This window comes from Dicentrarchus labrax, unplaced genomic scaffold, assembly GCF_905237075.1.
Source record: "Dicentrarchus labrax unplaced genomic scaffold, dlabrax2021, whole genome shotgun sequence".
NCBI classification, from domain to species: domain Eukaryota; kingdom Metazoa; phylum Chordata; class Actinopteri; family Moronidae; genus Dicentrarchus; species Dicentrarchus labrax.
This window is the reverse complement of record NW_026136716.1, coordinates 12,513,434-12,533,363: the sequence shown is the minus strand read 5'-3', so window position 1 is coordinate 12,533,363 and position 19,930 is coordinate 12,513,434. Positions and strand designations below refer to the sequence as shown.

The window sequence follows — 19,930 nt, the reverse complement described above, 5'->3', positions numbered from 1 at the left end:
AACCAAAACAGAGCAAAGGAGAGTGAATTGTGATGAACTGACATTCATCAGGTGGCTAGGAACACAACTATAAATTAAGTACAATTTCAGGATAAGGGTACATTACCTGAGGCTTTTATGATACATATTATTTTTGTCTTGAAAATACGGTAGTAGTTGGACAAAATAAAATATACGAAGAATAGTTTAATTTTTTCGGGGACTCTCATTGGCTTTCTTGCCAGGAGTTATGCTAATTCCTTGACTTGTCGTCACCAAGAGGTTGACCCCTTTAATCCCCCATAAAAATACAAGTTGTCGTTTTCTACACCTCAGTTGTTGTATTGATTAAACAAACAAAATATGTTTAGAACTGAACTGAACAAACTGTTTCCCTATTGGCATTCTTTATGCTAACAAACAAAGCTAACAGGCCGCATTTCCGAAACTATCTCAAACTATTCCTTTAACTCAAAGTTCACTTACTAGCCTTTTCTATTAATTTCAACCACATTTCGGAAGATGATACTACTGACATACTTGTCTTGAAGTAAAATTGTATGCTTTAGTGGACTGTATTTACACATTGCAGAATTTCTACTTTTTCTTAAAGCCCTTACAAGGGGCTTTCATTGATTTCAAGGGGAATCCGACTGAATCCAACTCGTTGGTATGCTTTAAGAAGAACTATTGAAAGGCTATTGGAATAGCTTTGTTTGTTTATGTAGGTCATATAGGGGCATCAATATTAAATTGAGTTGAGTTCATGACCAACTCTTTGCAGGACACTTAAGTAAAATTGAATTTAGGACCTTCATTGTAATGGAGTATTTTTACATTGCAGTATTGCTGCTTTCACCTAAAGGATATGAATACTTCTTCCATGACTGTAGACCTACTGTACATCTGAAGAACTTGTGAATTATTAAACAATTGCAGCATACTAAGGAAGTGAGTCAATTTTTTTTTGTTTCTTTTGAATTGGCTCACATATGATTCAGTACAGAGTGTACAGTATCTTCAGTTATGCTGAGATGGATCCTGGAGGAATGGATGAAGCACTATGAACACGTAGCTGCAGCAGTTGATTTATGGTGATGCATAACTAGTCTTTTCTCAGTGGACAAATGAGCCTGCCTCAAAATGGATCCTCTCAGCGTTTTGAATAAGCTCTCCTGGTGCAGTGTGCCCGCATTTGGGGATCAGTTTGTTTAATGACAGCGGGAAACATCTTCAATCCATCATTACTTAGGCCTTGTGATTAGTAAAATGCTCATCAAAGTCATAGTGGGAGTAAAATGCCCAGGTGGTCGCTGCACAATCAATCAAATTGACTAACTCACAATGAAAGTGCGCACACACACACGCGCACACACAGACACACACACTCTCTTTCTGAGCTTTGTGTCAGCCATAAGCTCTTTCCATTAAACCTGCGCTGCATTAGGCATTTGGGTTAAAAGCTTTCATAATCAGGTGTGTTCTCATTTAGTGCACAGAGATTTCCAAGATCAATACTGTGACTGACGTGAGGGCTTTGCCCACCGTGTGTAGGTGTGTGTGGGCGTGCATCATGTGTGTATGCAGAAGGACCTTAGAGCCAGCTTTGGCCCTAGTGTGTGAGTGTGTGTCTATGTGTTCATGTATTTGTCCGTCTGAGTGTCTGTTTACTGTCTTCTGTCTGCGGGCGGCAAACCGTTTCCTACTGTGATCTCTTCATTCTGTGTTTGAGAGGAACTAACAGTGCTGTTCTGTAGATGCTGCGGTTGTTTTTCTGCCTGACGCCCCCTCAGTTGATCCCTAGGTCCACTTTACAGACTGCTACTGCAACAAATGTAGAGTCAAAACCCATTAATGAGCCCAACACACACACACAGGTACTTGCTCTGGTGCCTTTTTTTTTTTTTTTTGCGCATTTGTGAATTTTATGCTTGAATGTGTATGTTAGTGTCTCAGGTGCATCTTAACCAGTGATAAGCATTTTATTCAGCCATAAAATTGTGTTTTCTTCTACTTTACCATTGAGGTGCAGGGGTGAGGACTGGGGGGAGATTACTGAGTGTACATGTTGGGGGGGGCTGCAAAAACACTAGAATGAAATGTTGTAGATGCAGAGGGTCCAGAATTTCGTGCTACGCCCCTGTTGAGGTGAGACAGCTGTATTTGCTCGGTATACAGTTCAACTCATTTTAAGAGTTTTTATGACTCCGGTGATATTGACTTTGCAGAAGACGAGGGATTTGTTCTAAATAAGAATTCAAAACACAGTCTTCTGACTTAATTGCAATGCCTTACATAAAACAGGGAGGGAGACATCACACAAATGTTTCAACCCTACGCCTACATCAGAACCTCAAACTTCATTTCCAACGAGACGGATAAAGTCTTGTTAAATTGGTGTTTTCTGCAGCTTGTACTGTATGTATTTGTGTGTTTTTATGAGCGCGAGCCCAGTGTGTGCTTGCGAGTTTGTTTGCAAGTGTGTGGGCGTTCAGGGACTTTTAGAGAAGTATGCCCGCAGCAGCGTTTTTACAAATGCCTCCTCTGCATTGAGATCAATACGTTAGGCCTTGGGGGATGAGCTTGACCTATGTGAGCAGTTTTTCATAATCACTTACGTCTTAAAAATACAGTTTTTCCCCATAGTAGTGCTGCCTTGGATGTGTTCTATTTTATTTTTCCACTTGCTATATTTGGATGGAAAACATGCCATATGGACAGATTTAAAAAAAAAACGACTAATGGCTTTGACATTTTTCAATTAAATGCCGGAAAGCACATGAAAAGCCTGAAATAACGTCATAAATAAGGGGAAATGTCTCTTTCAGACATTCACCATTGGTCTGCCTGAGATTATGTTTAGTAAACATGAACTTGAACCACAGGTGTGCTGCGTGTCAAATGTCAGTGGCAAGAACATATGTCAGCAGTTATCACCAGTCTGACCCCCAGATCAATTCCCTGTCTTTGAATTTCAACGTGATAGATATTAAATTGAGCCTTGCGTTTCAAACAACTGTTGTTTCCACTGCTGAGTAATAGCGTCTTCATCCCTGACACTGCCAAAGGCCTATGTCCTGACAAACTGTGATGCCTTCATTCCCAGTAGTATTCCACTGAAGCAGGCCTTGACCCTGACAGAGCAGTCTGTGATGGCTATGTTCATTGTTCATGCGCTCAATAGGCAGCACATGGCGTGGGCAGCAGTCAGTGGGGCTAAATTTGTGCCTCTCTGCTCATTCCGGGGATATTTGTGACTTGCTCCTTGTTGACTCGTTGCGCTTCTTGCTGACAACGGGTCTCTGTGTGTCACAGACTGCTAAATCCAGCCAGCTGTATGCAATTAGGCTGCAGAACGCTGGGGATGTGCATGCTTCTCTGCAAAGCATCAAGTGGTGACTAACTGCTGATTTACAGTCTGTGATAAGCTAAAAAAAAAAAAAAAAATCAAAAACCTTTCTGCCATTAGATTTCTTGTAACAGGCTTGAGGCAGTAATAACAACATAGAAGTCAATACATCACCATATCCTGATCGTTAAACCAAGTAAGACGCATCCTTTTTGGGTGATTGTGTGACAACAGAAATCTAGATTTATTGAGGAAAATTATTTAAGCAAAATCAATGAAATCCATAGCCCTGGATTAAAATAATAAAACATATATTTTTTTTAAATGTTATCTAGGAAATAAGGCTGCCTTAGAGGCTACTGTACATTAATCAAATAAAGTGTCAGAACTTATGGGTACTGCTACCGTAAATGCAAGAGAATAAATTGCTGTAGGTTTTATAAAATGTCTTTAATGTTTTCATCTTGTCGACGGCAGGCTATTTTGACAGACAGACAGGCACTGGTTCATAAATCAGTGGCCACATCTTTTCCCCCAGGGAGATTCACTGTTGTTTCCTAGGTAACAACCCCCTCCCTCCCTTCCCCTTGGTTCCTCTGGACTGTACCACCTTCACTGTAGGGTGGGAATTGCGTTGTTTATCGAATAGAAGTAGATTTCCGTGTTTAAATCAAACGAAATATAGCAGTACATTACAATTAAACACGATTTTTCGTTTAGTTGCAGTGCATGGTATCTTATGTAGTCGCTCACAAAGGCGTTATTAATGTTTAGACCTTAGTACTAACCCCCTGGCGAAGCACATTCAACATTTCATCGAACTGTCAAAATCGCTTGTTGCTTCCTACCCTAGCCTTAAAAGTAGTTAGCGAGCTAGCGTGTAGCGAGTGATAGCTTACTTCTGCCTTTCACTGAAATATACTTCGAAAGCGAAAAAGTTTGCTGCCGTGAGGAAATAGTGAGAAGTGTCAGTCGAAGAGCAGTTTTTTTTTTTGCCGTCCTGTTCCGAGCCTTGGGTCCCGTGCCAACCGAAATAGCGCTCTCGAGAAGCGGCGGCGGCTGAAGTGCAGCTGGATGTGACAGGTTCGTCATCAGGTAAGCTGCAGGTAGTTAGCTCCAGCAGCTAGCACCCCTTGGCTCTGGCATTTCTTTACACACTTGTTACGGCGTTATGGTGAATATAGCCGCTCTATGGGCAGTAGAGGTGGATACAAATGGCTCTAGTGATGCCACTCCAGTATCATAAACACTACGCGTTGATGTCTGGATTGCTATGCTAGCCCACACTGTTATCTTTGCTCAAATAGCTGATGAAAACTAGTGGAAGCAGCTCCAGAAGAAACAAAGATTAAATCAGCATTACGTCGCAGTGGTCCCTGCGTGGCTCTCCTGCGATGTAATGCTTTCTGGGATATGCTGTTTGCTATTAGTGGAGAAGCCATAATGACCACAGTGAAGTCACAAGGGAATAGGTTTGATAATAACTCATTAATTATTGATTGCATGTATGATAGTCACCAGTATTAAGCAGTGTTGCCATCATTGTTCCAGCCTTATTCCAGTGTACAGCTAACTAATATTGTATGTTCTTACTTTGAAATGCAAATGTAAGAAACACAATACATGTAATGGCACCCTGATTAATGGATTGTTAGATTTAATTGCTGTGTACAAGGGGAAATAAAGCAGTTCTAATGAGACGTAAGTGGAGGCACATTTTAATCTACTGCAGGTTGGCTGAGCAGGAGCCTGTACACCTGGGTAAGGTTAATAAGTTGTGATCAGGCGAGTTGCTGGGTCGTGTACAGTAATTGGTCCTTCTGAAAATGCAAACTGACATCTCAGAGCAGAATTGCACCGATGGAAGCACGACACAGCGAGCTATCAGTATTACAGCGTAAAGAGGTCTTCGGCTTGCCATTTTTATGGAATATGTGGCGTTCATTAAGGCTGTTAGAGCAATGATACTTTGCACCACCACTAGGATTGTTAGGAAAGAGCTTGGTATAATCAGCTGTATGAAAAATTGGCCAATGTATGGGATCATATTAGCATCAGATTAACCTCCAGAAAATAGACTGTGTTTGGTCCCCAGCCAGAATTTTAATGCAGTGAACGCCGTACTTCCTGGGTTGATCTTCATCCATTTTTTAAACCTTGAACACAGTCTCAATGCACACAGTCTTGAACTGGCTCCAAAAGACACTGGTTGACCGCTTGCCTACGCATCCATTAGGCACTTGTTTATTCTCAATCATCATGTGGACTTGTGTGTGTGTGACAGACTTACCAGAATGGGTTTCAAGCGGAAGGAAGCACAACTCACTGCCGCTTGATATTTGATTACGGCTAATAATAGAAAAAGACAGCTGCCTTTTCATTGATCTGTCTTCGGTGCCCTATTTCTGAGCCCTGTTTTTTTTCTCTCTCTCTGTGTCGTGTTAAACCAGTAGTAATAACACAGAATACTGTGCTGGGCAACAAACACACTTTTAACCCATCGGTCTTCATTTGCTGTAATTAGCCATTGTTTCAGAATACTGCTTTTGTATTTGAAAACGAAGCCGCTTTGGGCCACAGAATCTGGTCGTGTGTGTGAGCGAGCCAAGCCGTTTGGGGTCAAACAGGACAGGGATAATAAGAGGGGAGGGGGATACCATGTGGGAAGGAAGTGGCTCGGCTTGTTTGTCTGCCAGGCTTTTGTTTGTTTTCCTGTCGGACAAATCTATTTAGGAGGTAGGCTATCTGAGGTCTGCCGGTGGAAATTAGCTACAAGCAAAGGCTTGTTATACAGCTATTGACAGTTATTCGCTAATGTGGTTATTGAGAAGTCGGTTGCAGCCAAATGAGAAATTGATAGGCTTCATCCATCAGCACTGGTTGATCAGGCTGTAGGACTGCTGTTATTCTGGATGAATCATAACATCATAACATTTTGAGAGTTTTTTTAAAAAATGTATTTCTGGACACAGGAGTCAAGTTTCATGCCGCAGTAATATACAGTTGCTGCCGTCTAGATCCATTCCTGCTCCTCAAAGGTCTTGCATCTGTGTTATAGCACAGTGAGGCTACATTTACGGAAGCTGTAAGGTGACACTTTTGCTTATGACAAAGGCTGACATTCCCCCTCCCTGTTCATGCCTCATGTAAAGAGAGGAACGCTTGTCTGTATTATTTGATTACAGGTGCCCTGATGCCTAAGGTGACGTCAGTATTCAGTGTCATTTGCTGAGGTAGACAATTTTTCATGCGAGGGAGATTAATCCCTCCAACCCTCATCTCCCCAAAACCTTTTGACAAATCTATTGCCCGTGGAGCATCAGATTATATAGAGCTATTAAAGCATAATCAGACAGTAAATAGGTTTGTTTATCATGGAACTATAAAGCATGTTTCACCTCATTGATGTCAACGAAACGCCCAGGCTGCCGCGTCATTCACAACCTTTGTATGAGACAGAGGCAGAGAGAGAGGGAGAGACAGACGGTACAGCTGTTCTATTGAATCTGGATCGAAAAGTCATGAAGCTGGATCTCTGAGTCATCAGTTCTGTGACGCTCGGGTTTCACGGCTCATATGATGCCAACCAGCATGTCATCAGCTGGGCGGAGGGGTGGGAGAGAGGACGGGGCGGGGGGAGGAGACACATCGAGGCTTTCAAATCCCAGTCACCACCAATCTCTTTTTCTTTTTCCCCAAGCAAATTCTGATGCAACAACAATAACAGAAATGTTCACTACTGTGCAATTTTCCGGTCCAGTAAACTAAGGAATTAGACTGAAACAGAGCTTGAAAGATAGCGTTGAGAAATGGGGAAAACACAGGTGAGGGATGGCGGGGAGGGGGGGAGGGTGGGTGGTGGAAGAAAAAAACGTGTAAGAGATGGGGAGGAGAGGAGTGTCTGGATGGCGGGGTAGATGACTTTAGAGGACGGATGCTGAGGGGGAGGTAGAGGAGAGTCGGGAGGGGGGGAGTAAGTGCAGTGCTCTTGTTTCCTGGGGGGATGGTGTTAAATGTGATGATAGAACATAGACAAGGACAGGGCCGCTGATGTGACTGCAGCGACTGTTTGGTCATTGCTCACTGGTATTGCTTTGTTGAATGTGAAATAAGTGTAGACTTGATATTGTTGTTAGAAAACATTTCACGTGGTGCTGATTAGAGCTGAAATATAATCACCAGAAGGACGGACGACCAATAGGTAATGTGATAGCTTGTCGAGCAGGGCATGAAATTGGGGAAATACCTTTCAAGATCAGCATTCAGTGGTTGTTACTGTAAGCACAGTTTTCAGCCCATCATTTAGTCTACTATCTTCCAATCGAGAGGGACAGAAAGCTGTGATTCAGAGCAGCTGTCCTTCTATTGGCTGGAGCTGTTAAGGGGCAGGGCCTTGCCACAGGCTGGTGGGCAGGAAGGGGCTGGCTTTAGGGGTGTGTGTATGTGTGTGTGTGTGTGTGTGTGTGTGTGTGTGTGTGGGGGGGGTTTGGCTGGAAGTGTTTCAGCCAGATAGTTGGAGTAGACACTCTTCTGCTTCCTGCCTGCCCGCCTGCCTCGCTCGCTCGCTTGCTCCGTGGCTGAGAAAGAGAGAGAGAGAGAGAGAGGGAGAGAGAAAGAGAGAGAGACATCGAGAGAAAATCCCTGTCTAGGCATGGACCTCCGGCTGCAGCACTCGGCAGCTCGCGAGGAATGACAACAGTTCACATGGTCATTAACTCCAGTCGCTGAGGCTGAAGGGAGAGCTGTACTGTAGCTCCGTGTCATAGAAGCACCGGCTGCCTCCTGTGTTCGGGACAGCAGACAGACAGAGGCACACAAGCAGAGCGGCGGGACCCAGTGAAACGAGGTGGGAAAGATCCGTCATATTGGCTGGCTTTTCTTTTCTTTTTTTTCTTTTTTTAAAGGTTTTTCTTCAGGAGTTTTGCTGCAGTGTGCTGCATACCAGTCTGGGTGGGGAGGAGGGAGGAGAGGGAATGTTTTATCTGTGCGAGAGAAAGAGTGCGTGGCTGAAAACGAGGGACGAAAGGGGAAGAAAATGTAGAGAGTGTGGGATAAACGCGCAGGACGCCCTGGGAGCTTGCAGCCACGCAGTAACTTCCCTTACTGCAGTTTGCAGCACTGTAATGGACTTTCTCTTCCGACTCCTGAGGGATAGGCATTATTATCACAGCAGTTGACTTGCCCCTTCCTCAGTGCAAATGTCAGGAGCTCTTTTTGCCACATGGGCTACGTATTTTTCGCTCCCTAGAGAACAACTTGTCGTGTTGTGTGGCATCTGCGCTGTCACTGCGTGCTTTGTGCGGCTCCCACAAAGTTTTTCCTCGTAAATCTCGGTGTGCAAATTTTCCAAATAACCAGGGCAAAGGCAAACATGGGGTCTGATGTTCCGACACTCTTTACGCATGTGGACACAAATAGCTTATGGCCCCGATTAAGCTGGAACTTCACAGTTCTAATAAGGCCCACATCATAATTAACCTTTTGAGTTAGATGGGGCATGGTTGACGTGTCCCTAGCTTTCCGCTGTCCATCTAGATTTAGCTGCGCGCTAGACGCCTGGCCTGGCGCGATCGAGTAGTGGACACCATCGCCTGCATGGAAAAAGCGAGGGTGGTGTCATACGTCTGGCCGCGGATCAAGGGGAAGTGGGTGTTTTCTATAAAGGAACATCAGTCCAGCCCTTCCTGTTGAGAAAATAATGGGATAAGTCTCAGACAAGCACCAAGCCCTTACTGCAAGACCCTGTCAGCCAGAAATCCCCCCTCTCTGAATTGACTCTTCATGCAAATTGCACCTCGAGTTGGTATTAAAAGGATTTAGTGGTTGGTAGGTTTTTCAGACATCTTCTGCATGAAAGAGGGAGTCTGATTGCTCTGTGACACGAGGGTGAGTTTGCTGAATCATTCAGCTCTTATGTTTTCAAGTGCTGTAATTTGAAGGATTAAGATTTCCATTCATTTGATGTGTTTCTCTTGATATTTCAATGTACTAGAGCTTTAATCTAACCTAGTATTTTCTGTCCTTGATTCGGGGATATATAAAGTGTTGGTGGAACTTATCAAAAACAGTTAAAGTAGACAGTGCAAGTACAATTTTCACATTAGACTTTTAGATGAAGTGAGCTCGGGTATCCTGTTAATCATCATGTTTATCTGAACGGCACTGTTCACCTCTGGCAGCCAACTATACTGTAATTAGCTGATGACTTGCCTGGGTCCTGTGGTTAAGCAGTAAACACGTCTGTTTACTGAGTGCAGGGGTTGATATCAATCCCAGACACTAAAACACTCCCTTGACGTGCTCATAAAAAACGTACCAAATGATGGAAAAGGTACATCTGTTCTGTGTTACGAAATGGGCCACTGATCAGGAGAGAAAAGCCCATATCATCATGAGCAGGGCCATTTGGGTCACCGTGGTTTAGCTAAGGCTATTATGATATGGGGCACACCTTTCTGCTGACTCTGTGAAATGCTTCTTGTGTTGCCTCCAAACAGTAGCTTAGTGCTGGTATAGCCTCTGCTGAGCTCACTCACCCGTCCTTATCGCTAATGGTACTTGATAATATTGAACTCGAGGAGCCATAGCTTATGCCAAAGACAATTTCATAAGCATCATAGCATCCATAGTATTAAATACGAATTAGGCTGCAGGTTATAGCCCGGCTCTGATCCTCTCTGGAAGCTGCAAAGGAACATTTCGCAAGGCAACACGCTGGTGATGTCACACTGGAAGCAAGGTTAGGGTTGTTAGGGATAGAGGACATTTTGATAAAACCTGCGCTATAAGGCTCACTCATTTTCCATTACTCACTGGAAACTGAACATTTTCCTATTTCCCCCTCCACAATGAGGCCCTCTCTCCACAGCCTTGAAAAACATTGACCACTTGTTCCTCTTGGCCATGCAAATGACCATAGAACGGTGCTCTGCCAGCATAAAATGGTAATAAATGGAAATGCAGCCACTCAGGTACCCAGCTCTTGCGCTTGCCTGTCTCAGTCATTTGTATGTCTACTTTATTTTGCTGGCAACACCTGGCTGATGCCACAGTAAATGTTGTCACAAGGCTCACGACCAATGGAAACCAGGTAGCTTATCATCTCTGCTGAACAAATACAAGCAGCTAAGATAAACTGCACCGCACAGCCAGAGCGCACAGATACCAGACTAATGGGTTACATACGTGGTATTCAGAGGTCAAGCCAATGACTTTCACTCGAGACGCCCCAGTCCCGCTGACTCTCATTCAATTAAGCAGACTGACCAAGATAATGCCCCTGCCAGCTGGCCTTAGTAAGCGTCAGTAATCCATAAAGTCTAGTACTGTGGTGCTTTTCTTCACATCTCTGCCCTGCTTTATCAGGTCACCCTGTCTGTCCACTGTTTGTACTGAGGACACGGAGGGGACAAAGCCTTCTTGCAGGGACTCAGGAACGTAAGATAAACAGGATGTAAACTGAGGTGCAGGACTGGGCTCTTCAGATTTTATTTAAAATGTGGTCCAACCTCTCACACCCAGAGCACCTGGTATGAAAATTATGACAAATTACATTACAGTAACTTGAAACACAATATATTTCTGTGTATATTTCTCCACATTTTTGTCCCTCGTAGGACTCAGAAACTGTAGAACCTGGTTCAGCCATGAAGTTGTACAGGAGGGCTAATCTCTGAGGTCAAAACATTGGCTGCTGTGTGGTCCCTTGCTACCTGCTGACCATCTGTCCTTCACTCCCCTTATATCAATAGTATTGTGCTTGATGCGCGGCCGCCAAAGCCCGGCGTTAACTTAACCAGGCTGCATGTACTGTAGGTGTAATGCACCAGCAGAAGCTAAGCTAGCATAAGCCAAGCCAGAGGCACGGCGTCCAAGAAAACGTCAAACCAGACAAAACCAAAACTGCGTGCACTGCCTCTGACCTCAGCCGGAGCAATTCACTCGTGTGTTTGAGTTTCTCATGCTCTTATGATCTGATGTTTTTATACGACAGAGGTCACAGTTTTCCCCCTAGTTTGCCTTCGATTAGGGGCTTTGGTACGTTTTTAAAGTGTAAGAGGGCTCAGTCGTCTCTGCAAAAGAGAGGCTACCTGAAGGAAACGTCGTAATATGTTATGATATGATATAATTAGAAAAGATTGAATTGATTCTCAAAGTTGTAACTGGCTACTTTTCTATTTAAACTGTCTAACCCTCGCTTCACCCTCCCCTCCCACAAAGGAGAGACTCGAGAAAAATGCAAATAGCCTTATCTAGAGCCAGTGTTTGGATTGTCTGTTCTGGGCTACTGTAGAAGGCGGTTAAACATGGCAATCTCCTTTAAAGGTGTTTTGCGACATCTGTCGAGGCTCATATAATGATACAAATGCTACACACTGGACCTTTAATTCAACCCTTGTGTCAATGCAGATTTTGCACATAATGGCACACATAATAAGTGACTAACAGTTGCTTGAGCAGTTAAATTCCCCTGTCACATTGCACAAACATACAGTGGGTCATGTTCCTGCATGATTTTTATCGTACCATTGCCTACATAAGGGTCCTTCTGATCTTCAGTCCGCACCATTTGTTTTGAATATCTCTCATGACAAACATTGTTTGAATGTTGCCCCGTTGAGTCCCACGTGAGCTCTCCAGATGACCTTAAACAATCCTTATCCACACTGTCGGCCTACTCGATTTTTATGAAAGCTTGCAGTGCAGTAAACCTCTGCTTTTTCCACCAAAAATTAAAAAAAAAATCAGACTGATGGCTGAGTTCCCTAACCACTTTAGCAAAACTTGCTCCATGATTTGAGGCCAAGTCATTTCTCAGAGACACGGCGCCATCGTCCCTTCACACATTCTGACAAAGTAGGTTAGCTTGATCACAGACTTCTTATAGCTTCTAAAAATAAGAAGGGATTAATTGTTAAAGGTCAGATCTGACATGATTCTTACCTGACTTTCTCTTCTGCAGCGATTGGCTCTCTCCCTGGGGAGATGGTGTGAAATTAAATCCTGCCTTGGAGAGTGGAGCTTGGGCGTCAGTACGATCGGGCGCGGAAGCTCCTCATCTCATTTCACATGATCAGCACTAAAGTGGGACAATATGATTAGCTAGACAATGGTCTGGATTCATCGGAACAGTATAGTGTTGGTGGGCAATTTCAAGGGGAAGCATCTTTTCTGCTGCAGCTTTATTAAAGGAAAATCTACCTGTCTTTGTGACCAACAAAGAAAAAAATCAAGGGAGATTTTTTTCTTTTCGTAAGCTATTTATCATTTTGAATGCATAGGTCTTATCCTTATGGTTATTTTGGCTTTCTCTCTTCAATATTTCAGACTTCAAACAAAACTACAAACAGAATTCAGAAGTTTGCAATTACAGAGAGCAAGACCAATGTTGGTGTTTAGGTCTAGAGTACAGCAGGAGAAATGCACTGTCCCTTACCTAAATCTGACTAGACCTGTATCTGTGTGCCAAGTGTCTAAGGGTTTCTACTGTCCATGAAGGGAATTTGTGAAGGGATTTCTTCTTCCCTTAACAGTAGCATAGATGGTTAGAGTACAAGTCTCAACTCGCCTTCATTAACACCAAGTGGAGCTTGCCATATGCCTTCAGAGGTTGTTTAAGATATTATTCTCACACTAACATTTTCTTGATGTTTGCTCCTGTCTGTTTTCAGTAGACAAGTTTATATATTTGGAACAGCAAAGGGGGGAATCTTTAACCAGAGTTGTTGGTTTTACAACCCTTCTCCTCCCTCGGTCTGGTGTCCTCAGCCCCCTCCCCCCCCAGTTAACAGAAAAACATTTCCAGATGTACCAAGCAAAGAGCTCCCTGTGCAGTAGCTTAGTAATGGATTTCGTACACTCATGCTAAAGGTCACTTCCTCAGATTGTCGCTCCCCCAATTGTCTCCCTTCTCTCCTTAGACAACAAACGGAGACTGAGACTGGTGCCTTTACAGGACGAGGTGGAGGGTGGGTGGGGGAGCGCACACACACATTGCCCCCATGAATGTAAATTGACAGGCCAGTGTCAATGAGCCGGCATCTAATTTGGACAGCGGGAGAACAGTGAATATTGCAGGACACTGGGCAGCGTCATAATCGTGTCTAGCACTGGCATATGCATCTGTCTCGGCCCCTCTGTGGCTGCTGGACGGCTGCCCGGAATAGTGCTGCGCTGCACGGTTTTCTATTGGCTGCACCGTCCCGCCGTGCATGGCTGTACTGGGCGGGTTGAACCCTGGGGCTTTTATTTTTTCTATCTCCACTCTGACTCGATGCTCTTGTCCACTGTCTCATAGCACAGAGGCTTTTGCCATTCACCGCTTTGTATGCAATATGTTGGAGTGCCAGTGGGCTTGTAGTCACCCCGTACAATGGCACACAGCAGTGATTGGGGGACTTAAACTCAAGTGGCTTCTGAATAACTTCACAACTGCCTTTTCTCCAGTTCATCAGCCCTGTACCCTTTATAGCTAACACCCCTCTGGGGCAGTATGCATACAAATCAGCTTGACATGCATGCACAAACACTGTTAACGCCCGTTGAAGCCCATTAGATAAATAGTTGGCCATCATATTAAGCAAGCCCTTTTCTCACTCTGAAAATAACCTCACCCTGTTTGTTTTGTGTGTCTCTCTTTCTACCTACCTCTGTCTGTTCTCCATTTCAGATCACTGACAGAAAGTGCCTTGTGAGACAACATCCCTACTTGAAGAGTCCAGGGCGTTTCTGAAGAGCTTCAGCTCTTTCCCTCTGCAGTCGTGACAGGACGTAGCTCAGAGGCGAACACCCCTGACCAGCTGGTTTGTCCTTACCTGTGCTCAGTGTGAATACACCTCAAGTGAAGAGGTGAAGCTACTGCACTGCTGACCAAGGTGCCAAAGCTCAGAGAGAGTAGGTACTGAGGACCTTTAAACAACAGAAAGCCACAAACTTTGTGTCCTAAACTGTGCCATTGCACCTCAAAATAGCATCACTTTTGCTCCCCGCCATCCACCCTTGCACAGATAATCATCACTCATACAAAGGACATTTTGGGGACATTGGTACAACCAGTAAGGCTTGGCTCCGAGCATGCCCCCTCTGCCTTGTCAGAGGTCTGCACCTGAGACTTACTGATTGATGAACCATTAGCTGTTTGACTGACAAACTCCACAACAGCAGCGCAGTCCCATGCTCCGGTCACAGAGACTTTGCCAGTCCATTACCTCTACTTTCCTGTCCGCAAGGACGACCTCATCCACTGACCTGAAGCAGATCATTTATAGCTGCATGTTCCCTCAGTTTTAGTTGTTGTTGCGTTTTATTTTTTTACTGGAACACTCTGAAACAACTCCTCAGAGGATAGCCTCCTCCTTAAACCAAGTGGCTCCACTCCACCCCAGATCCACAGCCAGCGCTGCTGACATGGCTCTAAACATTGCCTCGATACGGGACACAAAATGGCTGACCCTGGAAGTGTGCCGGCAGTTTCAGAGAGGGACTTGTTCGCGCAGTGATGAGGAATGCAAATTTGCCCACCCACCCAAAAGCTGCCAGGTGGAGAATGGGAGGGTGATCGCCTGTTTTGATTCGTTAAAGGTAAGGACTTTTAAATACAAGGTGTAGAACTGCTGTTGGGATTTTAGGAATTTTTCTACTTTCATTCTATCCTTTTTTTCTCCACAGCATTGGATACAGACAGATAAAAAAATCTTTACCTATTTAGACCTTTTCTTTAGGTTAATTTGTTGTCATGAATGCGTGGCATACAGGGAACACTGCAGAAATCATAATGGCTTCTTCTCGTTAATTTATCTCTCTTTACACAACCTCATGGAACTGTCAAAGGAGGTAAAGCAAATATGAATAATTGGATTACATCTCTGCAGTACCATTACAGCATCTGACGTAAAATGTTACAGCTTTGTGGTTCCTAATGGTCGGTGGGTGTAGGTTGTCTGCTCAAATTAGCATGTGTGTCAGGTCTCCATGCTGTGCTGCAGTTAGCAGACCAGCCTGACCTATGCAGCTAAAGGCCAGAGAGGTCTGTTGTCATGTTCACTGTCACCACAAGTGTGTGTGTGTGTGTGTGTGTGTGTGTGTGTGTGTGTGTGTGTGTGTGTGTGTGTGTGTGTTTGGTTTTTTTATACGGTAAGTTCTTCTAATGTTACCATGCCCTGTCCATCATTTATACTTGTGAGCGAACATCTGATCGCCTTAAGTCATTCCAGGGCTTCTATTTCTGGGTGCATGTCAGCTGTTGCACACAACCAATAAACAACATAAACAGCCAGAGCTTGTTTTGTAATGTTTGGTTCTCACAGATCCATTTTTTGTCAAATTGAGATAGAATTTTGATTTTAAATTAGATTTCTTTTGTTAGAATTGTTATTCCATGTTGAAGGATTTAGCTCATTTATTGACCCCCTTATCAAACATTATGTCACTGTTATGTTTTGCTATTTTATAGTGGTAAAATTGTGGTAAACTAGCTTAACACCAGACACTTTGAAAGTCTCCCCAATTATAATGAGGTCGCTTCACACAAGCCCCCACATGCTGCAAATAAGATGACTGCATCCAAAAGTAGCCCAATATTTTCAAGCTGTGTGGAAAAGAAACAAAAAAAAAAAACAAAACACAGCTGTGACAATGATAAATAGCTAAAGAAACTAGAGCAGAACACTGGGGCTATGAGGAGTTTGCCTTTTTGTGTGAACTGTAGCTGTATTTCATATACACAGCAATGCAGTGTGTGGGGAGGGCATGTCACATTGTTCAAGGTTGTGTTCAAGGTCAGCACAAGAGAGAGAGAGAGAGAGAGAGAGAGGGGAGATTCTTCTGATGTGGTGCATTTTGCGTCACCTAAAGAATTGTGGTTTGCAAGCAGTTTCCGAAATGAACACCTGACTTTCCGTTTGGCGAGTAAATCTCGGAATAAACACTGCCGTTTAAATGTACCAAAATAGCCATGTAAGAAAAAAATATGCTGAGTCTCTACCACGTTTTGGTGTCATTTACAGGCGTGCTACTTCTGTCCTCGTTCTCGAACACTCCTCGTTTACTGTACAGCACATCAGCTACTCACTTGCTACTGGTCTGCTGCTTCATGGGCCGCGCAAAGAAGAGGTGTGGATGTGTCTTAAGAGAAGGTTTAAGTTAATTAAAATGATTAACAAACAATGATTTACAAAACCTTAAAACTGACTTTTATGTTTGATCCCTAAGTACATTTAAAGGACCAGTATGTAGGGTTCAGTAGCATCTAGCAGTGAAGTTGCAGTGCAGCGCCATATCTAAAGCCAGTGTTTGTGTTTGTCCATTCTGGGCTATTGTAAAAAAAAAAATGGTGATTCAACATGGCGGCCTCTGTAGATACAAACAGAGGCAAGGTAGTGAAAAATACAAATTTTTATTTCCAGGTGATTATACACTAATAAAAACATACCATGAATTCAGTATTTTGGCCTGGAAAAAATGTGCTTGCTCAGTGTATTTTTCCATCTACCACTCCCTTTGAGTCAAAAAGTTAAATTTGGACCCTATGTGCCCTCCTGAAATGCACAGCAAGCTTTCCACATTTCCAAGTTTTTCATTCTTGAAATACATCAAGATCTTCCGAGTGTGTAAAAGCCCTCTTCATTACAAGCTGCTCATGTCAATTATTTATTTGACACTGAAAACAAGCCGCCTTTACGGTGCTATCAGCTGTTTTCTTGGCTAAGACTTAGCTCATGGTAAGGCTCGCTGAGTTATTGCTCGCAGTCAGTCACTGAGTGACATTCCGTCCCAGCTGCCAGGTTTTGCGAGCTGTCATGCCGTTATGGTTTAATGAGCGAACAGCTGATGGCCAATCGGGATCGATTTGTCGCTGCACCATGCGAGGGAAGGCCTGACATGGATCCCTTGCACATGAAATGATTTTGCTGTTACTTGAAAACACAGACCAGTCATCCCTGACTGAGGAAACTAAATGACCGGAGTGCTCAACCTCATATTAGTGCCACCTCTCATTTAGACGATTCTCAATGACCTTTCCTCTACAAAGAGTGGCTTTGAGGCAGTCCATTGGCAATTCATGCATTATCTGTACTTCACTGTACAGAGCGATAGGAAAGCTTACACATGCAGTGTGCACTCAAGATGTCTCTCAGAGGCAGCTGTCAAGCCTAGAAGAATTTGAGGTTACTTGTCCTGTAACCTCAGTTCTCCGATAACATGAACGAGGCATCTCACTATGAGGAGTGCTCTCTCATTATTACGCTCAAAAGCCTCTATATGAGTACTTCTGTCATTACTGGTAGTGTGGGCTATAGGTCTGCTCCATCCTTTTAATCTAACTCTTTGTATCTCTGGATCTCAGAGGGCAACGGGGTCATCTCCCTTGTCTGACACAAGGTGTTTTGACACTCCTTTGAAGGATTTGAAAAGAGGGTCCCTGCTAGCCTCCAGTGCATCACCATGGCAACCTGTCAGCTGTTGTCAGCCTCATCCGTCATCATCGTCCATTTCATCTCCTTAGCTGCTGCCGGATGTGTGGATGACTTGATGTAATATATGGACATCAGGTCCTTGTGCGAAAGGCTAGCCTGGTGAGCTGTGGTGTGCAGTGGCAGGCAGCACACTCTTTTAAAGTGCACTGTGTATAGTAGACATTTCTCCATTTCCCTCTTAAGCCAGGCACCTAGCTTAGCAGTGTGCCTTGATGTGAAGTGTCATGGCATCCAGTCGGTACAGGATGGGGTACGGATATAGAGGCTTTTGAGGATATTGCTCCTGCATGGCTCTTTCTTTGTTCTAATATCCTGTGCATCACAAAAGCATCCTAGGAACACGGGAATATGTGTTATATCTACTGTCTGGGCTCCATGGCTGTGACCCTACCTCTATTATAATGTTGTTAATCTAGGAATTTTGCTGCTGTCATTTTAGGCTGCTCTGGGAAAGCCCATCAGCTAAAAGCCTAGTGCAACTAAATAGATAAATGTACAGACAGCTCTGTCTCTAATTGCAGCCACTCTTTCTCTTTCTCTCTCGCTCTCCCCCTCTTTTCACCATACAACCCAGTGACAGAACGAGAATACAGGATTCTCTGTACTTTTTAACTCCAACTCGCCCCCTCTCTCCCAAAGACTTTCCTCGTGACAGCTAAGAGAATGAATGCTTTATTATGCATTAGGAAATGTGTTTCGCTCCACGGCAGGCTGATTTCCACCCCATTACGCCCGTATCGTCTTGCTGGGTCTTCTCATCTGATAGGGTTATCATGCCAGGGTGGTGTGCTGCCAGGCGTGACTTGGCCGATGATCAGAAGGGTCCTTTTCATAAACACATGAAAGGTACGGCTCAGGAGAGGAGTAGAGTAGGAGGTGTAACTCTGTTGTTGCACTTGTCAGGCAGCGGTATGCAAGCATGCCAACTCAGTGGAGAATTTGACTGCTCTGGTTCTTGTTTTCAGAGTTGGTAAAAAGCCTCCTGCGATGACAATGTCTCCTTCGTAGTGAACGCGACTAAATTTCCTCTCAAATTTTGCAGCCTATTCCCAAATAGAATTTTTTTTTGCACCAAGGGTTATTTTAGATATATTTGACATCATTTGGCCCAGGATTTACTGGATGTTTAGGCTGCGCCACATTTGAAAAACGTTCTTTCAGATGATAATAAGTAAATTATTGGTGTGTGTGACTGGCAAGCTCTCGGCAATCATCTTCTGCAACGCAGCTTTTAAAAGGTATTATTAATTTTAAACACAGTGCAGTGGGAATAGTCAGATAGGTTGCTGTCACTGCTTGTGGCAAGAAATAGAGAAAAGTACCTGATGTATTTTTGCTGGGTATAAATTACATTTGATAACATAATTCAGTTAGTGCTCCTGTGTGTGTGTGTGTGTGTGTGTGTGTGTGTGTGTGTGTGTGTGTGTGTGTGTGTGTGTGTGTGTGTGTGTGTGTGTCCTTATTGATGATTGCCCTGGAGCACAACCGGGCCTTTCAGATTTCTGATCAGGCAGTGAGGTCACCAGACCAGGCGCAGGGGCTGACACATGGAAAGGATAGGGACGGGTGTAGCGGGGGTTTGGGATCATCAACGGTGGCCACTATAACAAGTTCCATTCATCTGAGGCAGAGGAACGACCTGGGAAGACAACAGCAAGCTCTTTTGCATTTTCTGTTAGTGAGCTTTGCATGTGACGAGTGACGATGAGGAATCATCCTTCCTGCTAGGTTTGCTCCTGCTCTCTCAGTTATAAAGCTTGCCTCGTCCCGACTCCACTCCGCTGCTCTCAGCATTTCTATAGTGTAATGTCTAGGGGACTATTTTTTGTCCTCCTGCTCTACACTGTCTGCTTTAGAAATAGTATCTCTATGCTGCATTTGTCATCGCTCAAAATAGGACACGCTGCTTTATCTCTGTCCAGCTAAAGCTGTGTGAATACAGCATTGGTTAGTAGACATGATATAGCTTACCAGGTATCATCCATTTCCAACGAGAGATGACATGAAAATTTGGTGACCTCCTCCACAGGAGCAGCAGTGGGAAATGTTCAGAAATGCCAACAGTTTTTTTCATTCATACACGTTTGAGCCTGTAACAGTTCAGCTCTTTGAATCCAGAGTAGTCCAA

At 44.0% G+C, this 19,930-nt stretch overlaps 1 protein-coding gene across 13 annotated transcripts in view; it reads left to right on the top strand.

Moving 5' to 3' along the window:
* The first annotated feature begins 4,157 nt into the window (after positions 1 to 4,157).
* The window catches only part of mbnl2 (muscleblind-like splicing regulator 2), a 54,012-nt gene continuing 38,239 nt past the window's right edge, over positions 4,158 to 19,930 (top strand). For 5 of the 13 annotated variants that reach the window (XM_051428256.1, XM_051428263.1, XM_051428257.1 and 2 more), the window contains exons 1-2: positions 4,161 to 4,423; positions 13,998 to 14,908. In XM_051428256.1, coding sequence (XP_051284216.1) covers positions 14,735 to 14,908 — 174 coding nt within the window. In that variant the 5' untranslated portion in view covers positions 4,161 to 4,423; positions 13,998 to 14,734. Of the gene's footprint in view, positions 4,424 to 7,844; positions 8,175 to 13,997; positions 14,909 to 19,930 lie in introns of those variants that run through there. The other 8 variants (XM_051428262.1, XM_051428265.1, XM_051428264.1 and 5 more) reach the window with 4 other exon arrangements.